This window comes from Heptranchias perlo, chromosome 4 (genome assembly GCF_035084215.1).
Source record: "Heptranchias perlo isolate sHepPer1 chromosome 4, sHepPer1.hap1, whole genome shotgun sequence".
NCBI lineage: Eukaryota > Metazoa > Chordata > Chondrichthyes > Hexanchiformes > Hexanchidae > Heptranchias > Heptranchias perlo.
The window spans coordinates 102,071,516-102,093,888 of NC_090328.1; the positions used below are offsets into that span (position 1 = coordinate 102,071,516).

The following is a 22,373-nucleotide window of genomic DNA, read 5'->3' on the forward strand; positions in this document are numbered from 1 at the left end:
TTTCAGTAGAACAGTGCACCTTCCTTATTCAAATTGCAGTTGTTGCATGTCAAAGCAACAGTTTATATGTTACCCCTCCAGCCGGGTATCCAGAACTGTAAGAGAATGGATTCAACCTGTGACAGAGGCATCTGCTTCTGTTGGAACAACTATTCCATTTGTATGGCACAACATCGTCAACAGTAGCAACAGAACATAGTGATTGTAAATAAAGAACTGTTACGCTTCGGGATCTTTTATCCATTTTTCCACAAAGATTTTGAAAAATAGTTACTTTTAATTCGGTGTCAGCCATGTCAACCACAAAAGGGCGGAACTCTCTCCCACAAAAAGCAGTAGATGCTAGCTCAATTAATCAGTTTAAATCTGAGATTGATAGATTTTTGCTAGCTAAGAGTATTAAGGGATATGGAGCCAAGGCGGGTAAATGGAGTTAGGATACAGATCAGCCATGATCTCACTGAATGACGGAACAGGCTCAAGGGGCTGAATGGTCTATTCCTGTTCCAATGTTCCTATGCCTCAGTGGTAGCATTCCTGTCTCTGAGTTAAAAGGTTTCGGATTCAAGTCCCACTCCAGAGACTTAAGCATGTTATCTCGGATGGCACTTCTGTGCAGTACTGAGGGAGTATTGCACCGTCGGAGATGCCATCGTTCGGATGAGATGTTAAACCGAGGCCCCATCTGCCCCCTCAGGTGCGCGTAAAGGATCCCAAGGCACTATTTACAGAAGAGCAGGGGAGTTCTCCAGGTGTCTTGGCCAACATTTATCCCTCAGCAACACCTAAAACGGATTATCTGGTCATTTATTTCATTGCTGTTTGTGGGATCTTGCTGTGCCATGTTTCCTACATTATAACAGTGACTTCGCTTCAAAAGTACTTAATTGGCGGTAAAGCATTTTGGGACTTCCTGAGGTTGTAAAAGGTGATCTATAAATGCTAGTCTTTCTTTTCTTTCTTTATGTAGTGCTTGAAAGCATAGCGTATTTGTTCAAGTCAAAAAAAAGCTCTGAGATGACTGAGGTAATTAATATGTTAATGAGCTAGTTTTGATGTTGTTTCCCCATAGACTGTAAATAATAAGCAATTTGATAGCCTATCTCAACACTCAATAATCACTTCATGCCCATTGTGCTGTAAAGGCTCTGACTCCTTTCTATACCAACAGAAGGGAGATAAAACACAGAGGCAGAAACACAGATAGTCAGTCAGGCTTTTGAAATTGAAAGTTAAAAGGCAGAATGTAATGGAGACTGCGAGACAGAGTGGAATGGAGACCTGCGAGACAGAGTGGAATGGAGACCGCGAGGCAGAGTGGAATGGAGACCGCGAGGCAGAGTGGATTGGAGACCGCGAGGCAGAGTGGAATGGAGACCGCGGGGCAGAGTGGAATGGAGACCGCGGGGCAGAGTGGAATGGAGACCGCGGGGCAGAGTGGAATGGAGACCGCGGGGCAGAGTGGAATGGAGACCGCGAGGCAGAGTGGAATGGAGACCGCGAGGCAGAGTGGAATGGAGACCGCGAGGCAGAGTGGAATGGAGACCGCGAGGCAGAGTGGAATGGAGACCGCGAGGCAGAGTGGAATGGAGACCGCGAGGCAGAGTGGAATGGAGACCTGCGAGGCAGAGTGGAATGGAGACCGCGAGGCAGTGTGGAGACCATGAGAGTGGAGTGGAGACCGAGAGAGTGGAGTGGAGACCGAGAGATGGAATGGAATGGAGACTGAGAGATTGGAATGGAGTGGAGACTGAGAGATGGAGTGGAGACTGAGAGATGGAATGAAGATAGCTGTGTGGATATTTAATTCATCTAATTTCTGCATAGCATATTGTATATTAACTTCTATATGTGAAATGGATTTACTATTACTGGAATTTGTCTACAGTACTTTGTGAAACCTGATGCGAAGAATCCATTCAATATATCTGCTCTATGTTGATCATCTGGAATATCTGGACCCAATTTAGCCTTTGATAGACCCACCTGTACTTTGACGTTCTTTCTACTATTAACACAGTTGAAAAGTTCCTTGGGTCCCTCTTACTGATTCTGGGATTTCTCTTTATCCTCAAAGTATGTTCCTTCTAACCTCCTTGTTAACACTCTGTGTCTAGATCTTGCTGTGTCACTCCTTTTTTAAAACAGAATACTTTTTTTCTCCATCCTGTATCCTTTCTATTTTCCTTCTGATCCATTTATAAATCTGGTTTCCCAATTAATATTGACAAAAAATTCTTCTCCAAAATCAGTAACCATCTTTGAATGTTGCTTGAGGAAACTGCCTCAATGAATTTGTCTGTCATCTCATTGCCTCTCTTCAGATTGGCCCTGATCTCCCCATTCAATCTCCCCGATGTTGAAATCTCCCACGGTTAGTACAGTACAATGTTCTACAATTTCCTTATCTCCCCAAACAGTTTCCCATCCACCTGCTCAACTATACCAGTTGCAATGAGTAATTTGCCCCCTTACTGTCCAAATTATTTCAAATTATCCCCTTCTGCCGCTATTCCCACCCTTTTGATAAGTGCTAAATCATTCTTCTCCCCAATTGCTACTATCTCCACCCTTTCAATAGCTGCGGTATAATTCCTTATATAAAATCTTTCTATATCTGTTATATCATTTCTTATCCCCTTTCTATAATTGTTGTATCATTCCTTATTTCCTTCTGTTGCTATACTCACTCTTGCTATAGTTGAAATTTCATTTCTTTTCAATAAAGCACCTCTCTTTGTAGATCGATCCTTATGAAACATGCTCTGCTGCCAGCCATTATTCTGAGCTGCCAATATCAACATATCTGGTTCTTAGCAAAAACTAACAAGTGAAATCAGCATGCAGTTCAGTGATTGTAAATATATCCAACAGAAGGTCATAGTGGCCAAATGCATCGTTCACTACAATTGGGAAATGAAACCCTAATGAGGCTCTCATCTAATGAGGCTCTGTGCTGCCAGAATCTCGCAATGCCTGCTGTACAATGTAAACAAGATTGCAAAATGATGCTCATCTGCTGCTCGGAAGTAGTCTCAGCATTTTCACTCTGAGTAAAAATGTAAATGCACGGAGGCCAAGTCAACCAAGAGTTGGCTTACAAGTAGGCGCAACACAACTTGGGTTTTCTATCAGCACAACAAAACATTTGTTTTTCTCCGCAATTCTATTCACCTCACATCACAGGCTTTCCCAGCTAAGAGCTCAGCTCTCTAGCAAATATGTCCCTTTAGACAGCTACTTGTAAGCCCAGGATAACGGATCTTTTTCATCTTCTGATGGAAAAGTCCCTGGCTTGTAATTGACATACAGACTGAAAGTACGACTGAGATCAGAAATTTCACTATGTCACGAACTGCAGGCATGAACACACATCCCATGAATGCCCAACCCATGAGTAGCAGTACGACAATCTCATAAGTGCACATCCCACGAACACCCAACCCATGAGTAGTCCTCCCATGAATGCGGATTCAATGAATATCCCTCCTGTGGAAACCCATCCCATGAATGTCCTTCCTGTGAGCACTCATCCCAGGAATATTAATCACAAGAACATGCATCCCATTAATGCCAATCCTGTGTGTGTCCATCCCATGTGTGCCCATGCCATTAATGCCCATCTCAGGAGTGCCCTCCAGTCAACACCCATCCTATGAATGCCCATCCCGTGATTGCCTGTCCCATAAACATTCATACCTTGAATGACCATCTCATTAACACCCATCCTTTAAACGTCTTTCCCATGAACATCCATCCTATGAACACCTATGCTTCGTGCGCACATCTTATGTGTGCCCATTCCATGAACATTTATCCTATGAATGTCCACCCCATGAATATCTATCCCAGGAACAGCCAGCCCATGAATGTCCACCCCATGAATATCTATCCCAGGAACAGCCAGCCCATGAATGTCCACCCCATGAATATCTATCCCAGGAACAACCAGCCCATGAATGTCCACCCCATGAATATCTATCCCAGGAACAGCCAGCCCATGAATGTCCACCCCATGAATATCTATCCCAGGAACAGCCAGCCCATGAATGTCCACCCCATGAATATCTATCCCAGGAACAGCCATCCCACGAATGTCCACCCCATGAATATCTATCCCAGGAACAACCATCCCATGAATGTCCACCCCATGAATATCTATCCCAGGAACAGCCATCCCACGAATGTCCACCCCATGAATATCTATCCCAGGAACAGCCATCCCATGAATGCCCACCCCATGAATATCTATCCCAGGAACAGCCATCCCACGAATGTCCACCCCATGAATATCTATCCCAGGAACAGCCATCCCATGAATGTCCACCCCATGAATATCTATCCCAGGAACAGCCATCCCACGAATGTCCACCCCATGAATATCTATCCCAGGAACAACCATCCCACGAATGTCCACCCCATGAATATCTATCCCAGGAACAACCATCCCATGAATGTCCACCCCATGAATATCTATCCCAGGAACAGCCATCCCATGAATGTCCACCCCATGAATATCTATCCCAGGAACAGCCATCCCACGAATGTCCACCCCATGAATATCTATCCCAGGAACAGCCATCCCATGAATGTCCACCCCATGAATATCTATCCCAGGAACAGCCATCCCATGAATGTCCACCCCATGAATATCTATCCCAGGAACAGCCATCCCATGAATGTCCACCCCATGAATATCTATGCCATGAACAGCCATCCTATAAATGCCCTTCCCATCGGTATGCAAAACTCAGTGAGCTGTTCATCTTTATACAGTTTAATTTGCCAAGAGATCCCAATGTCAGGCTTCTTATTTGAGAAACATTTTACAATTCAGTCACATGACAACAATAAAACTTGAGGCTTTCTATCAACACGAGAAAACACTTGTTTAGCTGTGTATTTAATGGAAAAAAACATGAAACGGAAAAATTCTTTTATTACCATGCTGTTGGCGTCAGATGCACTCCCCATTTTGCAAAAAAATGTTTTGTAGACATTTTTTAACAACCTCAAGCCACAGACTCCTCCTTTTGGTAAAATAAGTAAAGAAAGCTTGTTTCTGGTCTCATCGTCTGCCCGCTATTTGTTTTCCGATGAACAAACACATTGAACTAATGCTATTCCAAGGACTAGATCACACACCCACCTGTTTGATGAATGTCACCGAGGGTTTCAGGCTTTGAGTGCTGGACAGCTGACCTGCGGTACACCACATGAACTCGACCCTTCTCCTCTTCCTCTGCTTGTTTGCCTTTTTCTAGTGGTTCAATAAAATATTCCTCCTGATCTGTTCGGATAATGCCAGCCTGATGAGAGAGTCAAAACTAGGTTACAAACAAGTCCAAAACAGGTTTTCTAAGGGGGAGAGTAAAAAAATTCAAAGTACATAAATGCACTCAACCCAATTATTACTTTTCAAAAGCAAATTCACTCCAATCTCAAAACATCTGCAAACTTTCTTTGGTTAAAAAATACTCACAAATCTTCAGGTTTTTTTTCCTGGGAGAATTTATTCACCAATTTAAAAATGAGAAATTTGAGTAACTGGCATAGGAAGATTTAAAGACAGGGCTCCTGTGAGATACCAGCTTCAAAACACACATGAACTTGCTCTCTCAACTCTTTTAGTGGAGGTGTTAATCGCTTCAACATATATGGGTTGGTTCCTCTAATTATGAGGAGTTTTGATAGAGTAAATAAGAAGAAAATGTTTGCACTGTACAGTGGGTTGGTAACCAAAGGGCACAGATTTAAGATAATTGGCAAAAGAAGGGCGATGAGGAGAATTTTTTTTATGCAGCGAGTTGATCTGCAATGCACTGCCTGAAAGGGTGGAGGAAGCAAATTCAATAATAACTTTTAAAAGAGAATTGGATCTAGACTAGAAAATAAAAAATTTGCAGGGCTATGGGGAAAGAGCAGGGGGGGTGGGACGAATTGGATAGCTCTTTCAAAGAGGCACGATGGCCAAATGGCGTCTTTCTGTGCTGTAAGATTCTATGATTCCATGAAATAATGCACAGAGGAATTTCAAGGTCGGAGAATTATTTTATTAATGTACTGCACCATAATTTCACAACACTGAGTCTGAATTTTCGACAAAAAATTGCTATAAAATAGGAATTTAATTTTCCGTTGTACCAGAAAGGCACTCAAAGACAACAGCCATTGTGTTAGATGATGGACAGTCCTTGAGTAGAGATTGAGAAAAAGCCATTTGACCCATTGAACCCACTTCTCCCAACAAGACCGTTTACAATCTCCCCAATTTATTTAATCTACGGAGAGGGGTGAATAATCACAGGTAAAACTAATAAGAAGAGAAAGCTGGTGAAATGTCTTGCTGACCTCTGAATGTAGTCAGCTACATGCAATTTCACTCTAGGAACAATCTACATATTCAGTTCTGAGCCGACGCATTCCAAAGATGACACTTCCATGCAGTCAGAAGATCGCAAACCACAGTGTTCTCGAAAGTATTTGATACTCCACTCCTGAAATTTCTACTTTCTGGGGGGGGCGGGGTGGGCGGGGAGTGTAAATGTCATAGAAAGAGTGGGCCTGGCAAATGATGTCATCTGCCAGAATTCCCACCAGTTTTGCTTCTCTTGCCATCAATACTACAAATGTCCACAGGTAGCAGGCACACTTGTGTACTGGAAATGGGGCCTTTTGTCATTTCATAGGCTGGTTGCCTCGCAGAGTTGGGAAAATGGCAACTAGACATTTTGACTTTTTTATTAATATCTTCATCCAGCACAGCTGGCCCACCACCTATGCTGCAGTTTATCCTTAAGAACATAAGAAATAGGAGCAGGAATAGCCCATACAGTCCCTTGAGCCTGCTCCGCCATTCAATCAGATCATGGCTGATCTTCGACCTCAACTCCACTTTCCCGCCTGATCCCCAAATCCCTTGATTCCCCTAGAGTCCAAAAATCTATCCATCTCAGCCTTGAATATATTCAATGACTCAGCATCCACAGTCCTCTGGGATGGAGAATTCCAAAGATCCAAAGACCCTCCTCATCTCAGTCTTGAATGGCCGACCCCTTATCCTGCGACTATGCCCCCTAGTTCTAAACTCTCCAGCCAGGCGAAACAATCTCTCAGCATCTACCCTGTCAAGCCCCCTTAGAATCTTACATGTTTCAATGCGATCACCTCTCATTCTTCCAAACTCCAGAGAGTATAGGCCCATTCCACTCAACCTCTCTTCATAGGAATTAATCTAGTGAACCTTCGTTGTACTGCCTCCAAGGCAGTATATCCTTCCTTAGATAAGGAGACCATAACTGTATGCAGTACTCCAGGTGAGGTCTTACCAAAGCCCTGCACAACTGTAGTAAGACTTCCTTACTCTTGTGCTGTAATCCCCTTGCAATAAAGGCCAACATGCCATTTGCCTTCCTAATTGCTTGCTGTACCTGCATACTAACTTTTTTGTGTTTCTTGTACGAGGACACCCAAGTCTCTCTGAACACCAACATTTTATAGTTTCTCACCATTTAAAAAATATTCTGTTTTTCTATTCTTCTTACCAAAGTGAATAACCTCACATTTCCCCACATTATACTCCATCTGCCACCTTCTTGCCCGCTCATTTAATCTGTCTAAATCCCTTTGCAGACTCCTTGTGTCCTCCTCACAGCTTACTTTCCAACCTAGTTTTGTATCATCAGCAAACTTGGATATATTACACTCAGACCCTTCATATAAGACATTAATATAGATTGTAAATAACTGAGGCCCAAGCACCGATCCTTGCGGCACCCCATTAGTTACAGCCTGCCAACCTGAGAATAACCCATTTATCCCTACTCTCTGTTTTCTGTCCTTTAATCAATCCTCTATCCATGCTAATATATTACCCCCAACCCCATGAGTCCTCACCTTGTGTAACAATCTTTTATATGGCGCTTTATCGAATGCCTTTTGAAAATCCAAATATTCTACATCCACTGGTTCCCCTTTATCTACCCTGCTAGTTATATCCCCAAAAAACTTTAATAAATTTGTTAAACATGATTTCCCTTTCATAAAACCGTGTTGACTCTGCCTAATCATATTATGATTTTCTAAGTGCCCTGATACCACTTCCTTAATAATGGATTCCATCATTTTCCCGATGACCGATGTCAGGTTAACTGGCCTGTGGTTCGCTGTTTTCTCTTTCCCTCCCTTCTTGAATAGCGGGGTAACATTTGCTACCTTCCAGTCCACTGGGACTGTTCCAGAATCTAGAGAATTTTGAATCCTTCAAGTATCCTAACTCTCCAGTTGAAGCTCATCCCTCTTGTACCCTAACCCTTCGATTGAAGTCCATCCCTCTTGTACCCTAACCCTTCGATTGAAGTCCATCCCTCTTGTACCCTAACCCTTCGATTGAAGTCCATCCCTCTTGTACCCTAACCCTTCGATTGAAGTCCATCCCTCTTGTACCCTAACCCTTCGATTGAAGCCCATCCCTCTTGTACCCTAACCCTTCGATTGAAGTCCATCCCTCTTGTACCCTAACCCTTCGATTGAAGTCCATCCCTCTTGTACCCTAACCCTTCGATTGAAGTCCATCCCTCTAGTATCCTAGCTCTCCAATTGAAGCTCTTCCCTCCAGAACCTTAACTTACCTGCCAATGCGCATCTCCCTAGTGCCTTTATGCTCCCATCACAGCATCCAATTATGTTGAACACCACCAATGTTCATAGAATTAAAAACATAGAGAACGTGAATTTATATGTGGGTTCTCCCGCACATCCTCCACAACTTCAGTGAAAAAGCTCCTTCTCCCCATACACTTGTGTGTTCTTCTATCTTGCTAGGAGACCATTACAAACATTTATCATTCTTTAAGGAAGGAACTTCTTCATGATATAGATACACATATTTTAAATTTGCTTTTCACTAATTTCCATTTATGTTCTCTGATTGCTGTCGTTAAATCTGCAATTAACTTCTAAGAGGTGAGGACCGATTTTAACTTGGCCAAATCGGGCTTTACACGGTGTCAACAGCCACAAAATAGGGCCGTTAGACTTACCGCCCCTTTAACGGCGTTGCACCGTCCGCCGCCATTTTTCACGGGGCCTGCCACTGGCCGGCTGAAGTGCCAGCCTGTTTTAGGCAGTAGGCCTTTTTAATATGCGGAGTCCAAGGGCCTCGACTGCATTTTGAGACCAAACTGGGTTGTGCACACTTCGATCAGTTTCATTGATGGTACAGCCGAAAAGAACCAAGAAAGGTAGATTTTAAAGTATTTTTGTGGGACCAGGAGGAGCAGGAGTGTTCACCAAGGACCGACAAAAATAATCTGGGCTGCTGTCACCCCAGGCTTCCCTTCCCCTCCCCCCCTGCAATCATGACCAACCCTCCTATAAGGTTACAGGAGGCCAGATGACCTCTGGACCGCCCGATATTGCGTTGGCCCGAAATCAGCAAGCTGTCTCGGGTCGCCCATTTGGGGCGGGCAGCCTGCCGGTTCTATTTAAATTGGCTCCAGCTTCTTCGGACCCGGCATGGGAGGGAGGCCCAAAAGTTAAAAATTGACCCCATTGAGTGGTAGACAGTAGAATCTTGGTATTTTCATTATTTATGGTGGATGAAATTTTGACACAATCTTAGGCAAAATTCTGGATGAGGCCTAAGAGCACCTCAAGTGTACATGTCAATAAAAAAGGTTGAGCAATGCACCATGAGGGCTCAAAGCTCACTTTAACATGGCACTGAAACCAGAGCTAGGGGTGTGACTGCCAAAAGAACACAGATGGAAGGTACAGAGAATACAGGGAATCATAAAATTACGGGACTCAAAATTCTATGGGTCAGGGAGGATGTAGAGCAGGTGGACAGCCCGCAATTTGGGGGCACCCATGTAAAATCTGCCCCGAATTCCAGATAAGAGGCAGCCGGTGACTTTTCCGACTGCCCCCTACATTAAAGCACTGCTGTGGGGGTGTGCCATGGGTGGGGATGGTCCCGGGATGCCCTAGGAATTCCAACCAATTGATGCAGCGGGACCTACATCAGGTGAGAGTTAACTGGGCATTCCTAAAGAGGTTTGCTGGCAAAGGTAATCGATCCCTGAGCGGAGTTTGAAAAATAAATTCGCATTTTCTCTTAGGCCCTGTTAGTGCCTTGGACCCCGTCAGCAGATTGAGATGGGGCCACTCCGATTTTCCAGCCAATAGTCGGGCCGGGTGCATCTGATGTGCCCATAGAGGCGTGGGCCACAAACCCCAATTAAGGAAAAGACTCTATCCCCATTATTTCGGATGGGGTCCATACCCTTGGCTGCGGATGGACGGGAATTCCAATCCATTGCAATTCCGCCGTCAGGCTAGGACTCTCAGAATTTCAGACATCAAATGTTATATTCAGCCCATCAGGCCTGTGCCAGCTCTCTGCAAAATCTATCAACTTAGCTCCATTCTCCCACCCTTTTCCCATACTCTTTTAAATCCTTCTTTTTCAAATATCAATTGACTTCTCTTTTGAAAACTATTATGGATTCCACTTCCACCACTGAGGTTTTTTGTAATGCTCCTTCATATATCAGAAGCTGAAGGGCACTCAGGAACTTCAAAGTTCTGCTCGCATAGAGCGCTGCCAGCAAAAACAGCAAGGCAGCTGATTTGCGCATTTCTGGCCCCAGAAGGGAAGTGGACTGGGCACAGGGGTTTTATTTTGGAGTGCTCAGCTGGTTGCTAACATCTTCCTAAATGTGTTCTGCTTATATGCTAAAGCTGCATGTAATCACTGAGAGGGGACCAGGACAGACACGTGGCCAACCATTCCTAACACATCTCAAACACTGTGAAAAATGGCCCTCACCCTTTTCAGCCATGAATCTGTGGAAGGGACTTGCAAGGGAGAGCTTGGAGGCATAGTGCCGTCAAAAGAAAAGAAAAAGAAGGAACTTGCATTTGTATAGCACCTTTCAAAACCTCAGGACGTCCCAAAATGTTTTACAGCCAATTAAGTACTTTTGAAGTGTAGTCACTGTTGTAATATAGGAAATACGGCAGCCAAAATTGCACACAGCAAGATCCCACAAACATTGATGAAATAAATGATCAGATCATTTGTTTTCGCTGTTGGTTGACCAATGAACCTTGAGCAGGACACCAGGAGAACTCCAGTAATATTCTTTGAATAATGCCGTGGGATCTTTTGTGTCGATCGGAAAGGGTCGACAGCACCTCAGTTTAACATCTCACCTGAAAGACGGCACCTCCGACAGTGCAGCACTCCCTCAGTACTGCACTAGAGTGTTAGCCTAGATTATGTGCTCAACTTTCTGGAGTAAGGCTTGAACCCACGATCTTCAGACTGAGAGTTAAGAGTGCTACCAGTAAACCAAGCCTGGCACCAACCGAGCAAATATCCTTCTTTTATCATTATTAATTCCTCCTACAGTCACTTTTTTAATCCTCATTGTAGGGGCTACAATTGCTATGCAGGTGTACAATGCACAAATTACTGTGGTCTTACTTCGTTTTAAAGATATTGCTCGAGGGATGCATTGCGCACCTTGTTCCTTTTCCCTTATAGAGGCTCTTCCCAAGTTGAGATCAGAGCAAGGGGCATCACAGACCCTGATACACTGCAGCAGGTCATGACAAGCACTCCCTCTGCCCCAGCGCAGATTCATCTCCACCAACACTCTGGTGCGCCATTCAGGCAATGGCTCAGCCCTGAATTTCTCAACTATCCCCTCCCCCACCCTGGGTACCACAGGTGCCACCAGTGGAAAATTTCTCATCGTTTTCTTTTTAAAAACGGATTTGGTCATCAAGGTTTAGAACTTGCTTTTTTCCTGCACACACTCCATTAATTTTATGTCAACAGTTTAATGAATTACTGTCATGGTTCATTTCACTTGCTTTGAAAATTCCCCTTTGATCAGAATCATTTCTGCATGCACAAGGTATTTCCTATGCATCTAAATGTCAAAGTTGGCCATTTCTTCACTGACATGATTGAGTTCACTCGCTGCAGTCGCTACGTTACAGCATGATCCCTCGATCATTTCCTGTAGAATAACTGTAGCAGAACAAGCTTTTTTTAATTCATGCCCGAGATGTGAGTGTCGCTGACAAGGCCGACATTTATTGCCCATCCCTAGTTGCCCTTGAGAAGGTGGTGCTGAGCCTTCTTCTTGAACCGCTGCAGCCATGTGGTGAAGGTTCTCCCACAGTGCTGTTAGGTAAGGAGTTCCAGGATTTTGACCCAGCAACAGTAAACCAACGACGATATATGTCCAATTCGGGATGGATGGTGTGTGACTTGGAGAGGAACTTGGAGGTGATGGTGTTCCCAAGCACCTGCTGCCCTTGTCCTTCTAGGTGGTACAGGGCACGGGTTTGGGAGGTGCTGCCGAAGGAGCCTTGGCGATTTGCTGCAATGCATCCTGTAGATAGTACACGCTACATCACAATACACCAATGGTGGAGGGAGTGGATGTTTAAGTCTAGTAGCATCGCTGAAGATGGCCTTTTTACTTAATCGATTGGGCTCAAGGAGAATCTGGGTTTGTCAGGCTTCAGACGAATGGTACAGGCAACTTGTTTTGAGTCTGTGGCTATGCTGTTTAGGCGAGATGGTTTCAATATCGATAGGAATGGGTTACAGTAAATATAACGTCCTGGAATTTTCCATGGGTTTCTCTCGCTCTAAATGGGATTTCCGTCAACCATCCGGCAGCAGAGCAGGAGAAGCTTCAAGGAAATTCCTGGCAATTAAATCATTGATTCAGTCCATTCCAGTTTTCATTAGAAGAAATGTTTTACAGCCCAGCACTCTGGTCATAACAATCGCATCGGCGTCATTTTGTGAGGCTCCATTCTAATGCTTCGAGTCTCACTGGATGGAAGCATGGATCAGGATTGGGGCTATAAAAGTATACAGCCGATCCAGTGATCCACTCTCCCGTCTAGGGAGACTCCACAACGGGAGTGGAGATAGGGTTCTAACACTATCGGGACAATCCAGTGATCCACACTCCCGTCTAGGGAGACTCCACAACGGGAGTAAAGATAGGGTTCTAACACTATCGGGACGATCCAGTCCACAATGGGAGTGGAGATAGGGTTCTAACACTATCGGGACGATTCAGTGATCTACACTCCCGTCTAGGGAGACTCCACAATGGGAGTGGAGATAGGGTTCTAACACTATCGGGACGATTCAGTGATCTACACTCCCGTCTAGGGAGACTCCACAATGGGAGTGGAGATAGGGTTCTAACGCTATCGGGACGATTCAGTGATCCACACTCCCGTCTAGAGAGATTCCACAACGGGAGTGGAGATAGGGTTCTAACGCTATCGGGACGATTCAGTGATCTACACTCCCGTCTAGGGAGACTCCACAATGGGAGTGGAGATAGGGTTCTAACACTATCGGGACGATCCAGTCCACAATGGGAGTGGAGATAGGGTTCTAACACTATCGGGACGATCCAGTCCACAATGGGAGTGGAGATAGGGTTCTAACGCTATCGGAACGATCCAGTGATCTACACTCCCGTCTAGGGAGACTCCACAATGGGAGTGGAGATAGGGTTCTAACACAATCGGGACGATCCAGTCCACAATGGGAGTGGAGATAGGGTTCTAACACTATCGGGACGATCCAGTCCACAATGGGAGTGGAGATAGGGTTCTAACACTATCGGGACGATCCAGTCCACAATGGGAGTGGAGATAGGGTTCTAACACTATCGGGACGATCCAGTGATCTACACTCCCGTCTAGGGAGACTCCACAATGGGAGTGGAGATAGGGTTCTAACACAATCGGGACGATCCAGTCCACAATGGGAGTGGAGATAGGGTTCTAACACTATCGGGACGATCCAGTGATCTACACTCCCGTCTAGGGAGACTCCACAATGGGAGTGGAGATAGGGTTCTAACACAATCGGGACGATCCAGTCCACAATGGGAGTGGAGATAGGGTTCTAACACTATCGGGACGATCCAGTCCACAATGGGAGTGGAGATAGGGTTCTAACACAATCGGGACGATCCAGTCCACAATGGGAGTGGAGATAGGGTTCTAACACAATCGGGACGATCCAGTCCACAATGGGAGTGGAGATAGGGTTCTAACACAATCGGGACGATCCAGTCCACAATGGGAGTGGAGATAGGGTTCTAACACAATCGGGACGATCCAGTCCACAATGGGAGTGGAGATAGGGTTCTAACACAATCGGGACGATCCAGTCCACAATGGGAGTGGAGATAGGGTTCTAACACAATCGGGACGATCCAGTCCACAATGGGAGTGGAGATAGGGTTCTAACACTATCGGGACGATTCAGTGATCTACACTCCCGTCTAGGGAGACTCCACAATGGGAGTGGAGATAGGGTTCTAACACTATCGGGACGATTCAGTGATCTACACTCCCGTCTAGGGAGACTCCACAATGGGAGTGGAGATAGGGTTCTAACGCTATCGGGACGATTCAGTGATCCACACTCCCGTCTAGAGAGATTCCACAACGGGAGTGGAGATAGGGTTCTAACGCTATCGGGACGATCCAGTGATCCACCCTCCTGTCTAGAGAGACTCCACAATGGGAGTAAAGATAGGATTCTAACACTATTGGGACGATCCAGTGATCCACACTCCCGTCTAGTGAGACTCCACAACAGGAGTGGAGATCAAGAGGGACTGATTCTGTGACCGTTGGTCCCATTTAGCGAGTCGCCATACTGGGAATGGAGAGCTGTGGCACTATCGCAAGTGTGGTTCCCTATTGGGAGCACAGGATCTCAGGAACATGCTACTGTCATAGGACTGCTACCTTTTGTAAAATCTACCAACCGAACGGTGCAAGGAAAGGAATGGCATCATAGCTAGAATCCTGATGTTTGTTTTAATGAATATCCCATCAAAATCTTAAAGAACAACTCAACCAGTCTGGAAACCTCACAGAAAGAATGACCTTTTCAAACAAATTACTGACAGCCAGAGTCCTCCAGGTTAAAGTGGGAAATACTCCTTTTAAATTAACCTGGAAGTTTACCACTGTTGTTTAGTTAACAACTTGCCGAGTCCTCCATCTAGGTATCGTACCTGTAATTTGGTATTGTGCTAAAGGGTTACAGAAAGAAGCAAAACCTTGCCAAACATTCTGGAAGAAGACTGTGAGCAACTGTACAATCCCGGATCAAACTGCCAAAAAACTTATCTTGTGGAGATATACCTAATGCTCGAGACTGAGGAGCTAAACAAAATTATAACACAGAATCATTGAATCATACAGCGCAGAAGGCGGCCATCCGGTCCATCATCCCTGCGCCAGCTCTTTGTAAGAGCTATTCAATTAATCCCTATCCTCCGCTCTTTCCCCATAGCCCCGTAAATGTTTTCCTTTTCAAGTATATATCCAATTCCCTTTTGAAAGTTACTATTGAATATTAAAGCTGATTTATACAACATCATTTTTTGCTGTATAAAATTATGAATGCAATTAGTAAAGACGTTCATGATTGGTAATTACAAACACTAGTATTTAACTCCTGCTGCAATTCTTTCCTCAGAGCTCAATCAGATCACTTTCACAGCGCTTGTAAAATGTTTTCGAGGAATCACAGGTGCCCAAGACGGCACAGGGACTTTTACCCAAATATAAAGTCGTCCTGAAAAGGATCAAGAGCTCTGTGTTCCATCAGCTTTAATATCCCAGAATCAGTGTCAGCCAACCAGACACTGCAGCCCTGCCAAGATAAACATGTGGGATTCAGCCAGAGGGGCCAACTTTCAGAGACGGGCCGTTGAGTCCAAACGTTTTAAGGAGCTGGTATAAATGTACATTTATTAACAAAGTGGAGCTGCGTTGAAAAACAGGTTCAACTTAAACACTGGCACCTTTCACCATCTCGGGTGTCGGTAGGAGCCGTGTTTAAGCAGAACCTGCGCTTGACTTTCTCTGGGGTGACCTGCTGAATCCCACCACAGAGCAGCAGACGGAAACCTTCAAACACAGAAGGCCGTGTGATTTATAGGAAAAGGGAAAAAAATGGAAATGCATCTTTCACCTCTGTAACAACTGCACATAGTCACGGTCCAATAACTTTAATCCTCAACCTTGCATACTGACTTTACAGACTAAAACAGCACTGTTATGATTATGTGATTATCTTGGATGTTCAACTTTACTCCTACCCATATATGGCTAAGAAAATGTTAGAAATATATGTTCGAAAAAGCAGTGTTAAAGGTAATGCAGTGAGATACAGCCTCCAACACCCCATTCTGCCAGATTCCCAATCTCAGCTCTAGTGCTAGAGAAAGACACTGAGTAAAGACCTGGCATCTGCTCACAGGGGTAAGTAAAACACTGAGCAGCTCTCACTTGCTTCCTGGCAGTTGACAACAGACACTGCCGACAGCCTGAACTGAGCACCTTTCACATACGACAGCTGTAGTCCAGAGACAAATGAAATTGAGGGGGGAAAAAATGTCACCAAGCCCCATACAATAATAACAACAACTTGCATTTATATAGTGCCTTTAACATAGGAAAACGTCTCAGAGCGTTGGTGGACCGGGAGTCAATATAAGTCAGCGACCACAGGAGTGATGGATGAGCGGGACTTGGAGCAGTTTAGGATACGAGCAGCAGAGGTGAAAAATGTCTTGTTGAACCATTAATTTATTTCATCTTCAAGAGATTTAACGCTCCGGCATTTCTGAAAGCTAAGTAGTTGCAATCTGTAGAATAATTTCAAAATACTCAAATACTTTTCCTGCTATTATGTATTTCAAATAACACATATTGATCACAGTTCCTTAAAGCTACCTATATTCACCTAGACAAAATGCTAATTATTTCTTATGAACAGAAAAAGTAGCCCATTTTTGGACGTACGGTGGGGGGGCGCAGGGCACATACCCTGCACCAGAATGGGGAGGCCCGTGGTGCTCCCGACATCAAGCCTCATTATAATGGAACCGGCAAAAAGGACTGCAAGATCAGGCCGCTGTTAGCATCGCAGTGGCCCTCAGGTAAGTGGGTCCGGGGTTTGGGGCCAGGGTGCGGGTCAGGAGTCGAATCGGTCGGGCCCAGGGTTCCGGGATCAGGGCCGGGGATCGGGTCGAGGCCTGGGGTCTGGAATCGGGTCAGAGGTCGGATCGGGTCCGGCGGTCCGGGATTGGAATTGGGTATCATGAGACCCCAATTTGCATATTAAAAGTGGCCTCCAGCCTGAAACAGGCGGGCATTCCGGCCGCCCATCTAAAGGCCCCTACCAAGATGGCGGCAGTCAGAGTGCCAACGTAAACCAGGTGGAAAGTGACCTGACCCCATTTTCAGGCCACTTCCACTCCGTCGACACTGGGCAGCCACAATTAAAATTGGCCCAATAAAGGCAGAGAATCTGGTGCTGAGAGAAGGATAACCTATACTGGTTGTTACAAATTCGGGTCTGCCATAGATATCTACTCAGGTTCACTGGCATCAGTCACTCCCCTAGCCGGTCTAGTCACCGGCTTCTTGTGGAGGTTGACTCCCACTGCCCTATATCGACTAACACAGTAGCAGGACCACGAGTGTAACAACGAAACTCCCTTGTGTTTTGTGAACTGGATCTCTTTGTCTTACACCCCTACACTACTTCGGTCTCTCCGAAGGCAAGACAACGTTCAGCTTGATCTGTAAGCTACCTTATTCCAGCTTAGGCAAAACATACAGCATGCTGAGTGTGACAAGACACTTAGTAGAATCCGTGTAATCTCTGCTACTCTAAAAATAAGGAACACGCATGCGAGTAGCATGCTTTAGTGGGTCATCTCACTCAATTTAAAAGCACAATCATTCTGTACCCTTCCTACCATCCAGAACTGTTTTTTGGTCCCTGAGCTACCTTGGCTGACAGCCTTGGCTCACTGGTAGCACTCTTGGCTCTGAGTCAGAAGGTCATGGGTTTAAGCCCCACTCCAGAACTTTTGCACATAAACTCGGGTGTCACTTCAGAGGGAGAGCTTCACTGTTGGAGCTTTCATATGAGATGTTAAACCAAGACTCCTGTCTGCCCTCACAGATCTGGCTGAGTACCTATTGTGAAGGAGAGACTTCTTAAAATGGATAAGGCACCTTCAGTCAACAGATTGACTGATACATAAGTGATTTTTAACAGAAGGATCCAAGTAATACTTGTTTAGAAAAAGAACAAATAATTGCTGTACACGTGCTCTCTAAATCAACCTTGATGTTGCCTAAAGACACAGTTGTCTACATGGAATTATGCTTAATCATTCCCGACTGCTTCCTCCTTGCTGGATGGTAATAGTGTTGGACACATTCACCTGCAAGCCCATGTTTGGAAACTGGAGTTCCAAGAGCAGGCAATCTAAAGGGTACAAAACTGATTGATTTTTATCAATCAACAAAATTCTGAAACTCTATGAGCTACAGTTTGTTTCGATCAACACGGTGGGATCTATGTTTCCATGGATAAAGAAAGAACAGTAATCGTGTGCGATCAGAAATTGTCTCTGGAGGAATCAAGTCTAAGAATTGATAAAGTAAGTTTGATCAGTCACTAAGGCAGAAGTTCATCAGCACCAGTCACCCACCCCACCCACCCCCTCCCGACAGCCAGTAAAGCTATTTTCCAAGTGTGAAGTTTAAGGTCTCAAGTCTGTATTGACTCAAAAGGAAGATACATGACTTTGTGAAAGACCAAACCAAATCCAGAACCATACAGGAATAACTATATCAAACTCCATTCACAAAACAGGAGATGAAAAGGTTTCTCTCTCTCTCTACCCTCCCCCACCCCCCCAAAAGAATCTTCCTGATGGGAGAGGTGGAGGTCTATGATGGCCACTCCATGAACATATATAGAAATCATTTCTGATCTAGATAGGATTAATACTGGAGCTATTCTCGAATTAATGGGATCAATGACCTGATAAAGCACCAAAAATCTGGTTTCTTCTTCTCAGCAGTAAAACACTGTGTTCCTAGAAGATTTCCTCAAGGTCACAGAGTTCTATAACTAGTAGTGAAAAATGTTCATCCACTACCAAATGTCCTAGCTCTAATTTGAAGATTGTGCCCACTTGTTCTGGATTCCCCCAACAGAGAAAGTAGTTTCTCTGTATCGACCTGATTGAATCCCTTTAGCATTTTAAACACCTCGATTACATCATCCCTGAACCTTCTAAACTGAAGGGAATACAAGCCAAGATTCCTACCGCTTTGCTGGGCCAATCACCATGGTTTACCAGGCAATCTTGAGGAGCGACAGGAAGAAAGAAGGTAAATGTGGCGGGAACCCGGGCGGGTGTCCTCCTTGTTGGGGAGGGGGGAGGGCGGTGGAGCGATCAGCAGCTGTCTTGGCTTTGAATAAATTCAAAGGGTCTTCCCGTTAGAGATGGAGACAGCTTTTTTTTTGGTCGTTGGCAGCATGTAAGCACCTCAACCCCCTTAACAAACAAACAGCCAAAGCAGTGTGTGCTTGATGGGCTTCCCAGTCATTGGAGAAGGTAAGACAGCAAGCTTAAAAACAATCGCACATGCACAAGTTTCCCCAGGATCATCTATTTCTCTCCTTTTGCGGCTGCTGCTGAATCCATTTGGCAATATAAACGTCAGAAGCAAGGGGCACCACAGCAGAATTACTCCTTGAAGTAACTCTGTAATATAAACAAAACAAGGCAGAGGAAATCGAGCTGGAGTGGTCACGAAAAGTGCTTCTTGTTATGTATTGTGGAGAAGACGACAGCTATTCCTCCCAGACTGCTCAACGAATGGTCTGCTGAGGCCTCCCAATAGAGACAAAGGGGAGAATTTTAACGGGTGGAAGAGGGGCAGAAGAGGTGCTAAAAATTCAGAAGTGGGAAACCGACCCCAACCCGCCTCCAACTTTCGGTTTTAACGGAGGTGGGTTGGGGAACGGGCATCCAAGCTGCTCTCCGGAGGCGGGTCAGTTATTTAAATATGTTAATGAGGCTACGTGCCTCAAATTTAAACTGACTTTTAAATTTAATGGCTGTGGGCCAGGTTTCCCAGGGTTCGGAAAGCCTGGCAGCTGAAGGGGGAGGTGAGAACGGCCGGATCCGGCAGGTAAGTGCCTTTCCAGCACTGCGTGTGGGCCAGGAATAGCAGGGGTGCTTCCCTTACCCACTAAGCAAACCTGCTTCCCTCCCCACAATTGAACCCCCATGATCAGAACCCCTCCTCGCGATCGGCACCACGATCGCCACCCCCCTTGATCTATCCACGGCCCCTCCACCCCAATCTCTCCGCCCTCCCCCAATCTATCCACGGCCCCTCCCGATCTATCAAGCGGCCCACCGCCCCTCCCCCCTCAATGTATCTACCCCACCCCCTTCGATGTCCCCGCCGACCCACGGTCTCTCAACCCCCTCCTCTCCGCTCCCCGGCTACAGCCAGGTGCCATAGACCTTCCCGACCAATAGCCAGTCAGCCTCTCGATCTGGTCGGCCGGGAAACAGAGTCAAAAAATTTAAATCAGGTCCTGTGGTTAAATTCAGCAGGACCCATATTCCAGGTTTCCCGCCCGCTACACCTCCCCACCCCCCCCCAACCCCCTGCTCCCTCCCTGCCTCCCCGTAAATATCGGGGCCGAAGAGACTGAACCTCTGCACATGACATCAGAAATCTGCGTGGAATATGGAAGACTCCCAAGATTGTCTGAAAATGAAGGCATTACTGCAAGTGGCTACCGAAGTGAATTAAGAGGGAATTTTATAAACACTTAACTGCTGAAAGTATAAAAAGAACTTACATTTACATAACGCCTTTCACAACCTCAGGACATCCAAAAGCACATTACAGATAATGAAGTACGTTTGAATTGTAGTCACTATTGTAATGTAGAAACGTAGCAGCCAATTTGCACACAGTAAGCTCCCACAAACAGCAATGTGATAATGACCACGATCGCCACCCCCCTTGATCTATCCACGGCCCCCCCACCCCAATCTCTCCGCCCTCCCCTAATCTATCCACGGCCCCTCCCGATCTATCCAAGCACCTCACCGCCCCTCCCCCCGCAATGTATCCACCACCACCCCCACCCCCCGCCGACCCACGGTCTCTCCCCCCACCTCCTCTCCGCTCCCCGGCTACAGCCAGGTGCCATAGTGATGATGGTTGAGGGATAAATATTGGCCTGGACACCAGGGAGAACTCCCAAGCTCTTCTTCAAAATAGTGCCATGGGATCTTTTACGTCCACCTGAGAGGGCAGTCAGGGCCTCAGTTTAACATCTCATCCAAAAGGTGGCACCTCTGGTGGTGCAGCACTCCCTCAGTACCACACCGAAGTATCAGTCTACGCTTTGTGCTCAAGTCTCTGGAGTAGCTCAGAGGCAAGAGTGTTACCACTGAGCCATGGCTGACAAAAAGCATTACACCGGCAGCACTTATGCAATAAAGGGCAGCAATTTGAGGGGGTCTGGCACTTTGCATCATCCAAACCATTGTCCCCTGTGAGGAATAGTTTTGAGTTGGCAGTGTTCGAAAATCTACACTGCATATTAGGGCCTGGAGATTTCTTCACATCTGACCCAGAGAGATGTGTATCCTGGGTGCAAACCAAATACCCGGCTTAAACGATCATGTAATTTTAGATGTCAATGAGTTTTACGCAGAACTTGGTGTAGCCATGGCTCAGTGGGTAGCACTCTCACCTCTGACTAACAGAAGGTTGTGGGTTCAAGTCCCACCTCCAGAGACTTGAGCACAAAAATCTAGGCTGACACTCCAGTGCAGTGCTGCTCTGTCCCCATCCTACAGCAGAGCCTGGTCTCCAATTGTCTCGGATTTCCCTGCCATTGGGCCAAGACTTTGCTCCTCTGGGACAGTGTGGTGGTTGGTGTGCAATGACCACCCCATGTTAAAAGAATCCACGCACAGGCATCTTCCAGCAAGTCATTCTCAACCCTGAGGGACTGCCATAGAGACACACGGAACTACAATACGCCCAAGGCTCCTCAATCTTTTACATCTGTCCATCAAACCCTCTGTCCAAATGAATCTCCGCCCACAAAATTGGTCACCCCCAACTCTCAAATGCGAATATCCTCCAATTGCGATGGTTTGAGGGTCTTTCAACATTGTGACCGGATTTTCAGACGCAGCAGGAAAAAAAGTTGTTCTTCTGGTCTTTTAATTGCAATTTTTTGAGGGTTTTTTCTTCAATTTATCCTACCCTGTATTATCTGTTTCTTTGAATGGATTTTTATGGCTTCAGTATCAGTCGCATTAGAAATTGAAAAGCTTCCCCAATTGCAGGTTCTTAAACATGCTGTGCCTGATGTGCATTAATGATGGTGAAATGAGTTGAAATTTAAATTTTCACTCTTAAAGAAAAAATATATAGTATGG

At 45.5% G+C, this 22,373-nt stretch overlaps 1 protein-coding gene across 2 annotated transcripts in view; it reads right to left on the reverse strand.

Annotated features, from left to right (window-relative positions):
- The window catches only part of LOC137321156 (A disintegrin and metalloproteinase with thrombospondin motifs 3-like), a 299,698-nt gene that overhangs the window by 248,456 nt on the left and 28,869 nt on the right, over positions 1–22,373 (reverse strand). For both annotated transcript variants that reach the window (XR_010962726.1, XM_067983405.1), the window contains exon 4: positions 5,150–5,309. Coding sequence is in view for 1 of the 2 variants with exons in the window: in XM_067983405.1 (XP_067839506.1) it covers positions 5,150–5,309 (160 nt within the window). In the remaining variant the exon portion in view is untranslated. The remainder of the gene's footprint in view (positions 1–5,149; positions 5,310–22,373) is intronic.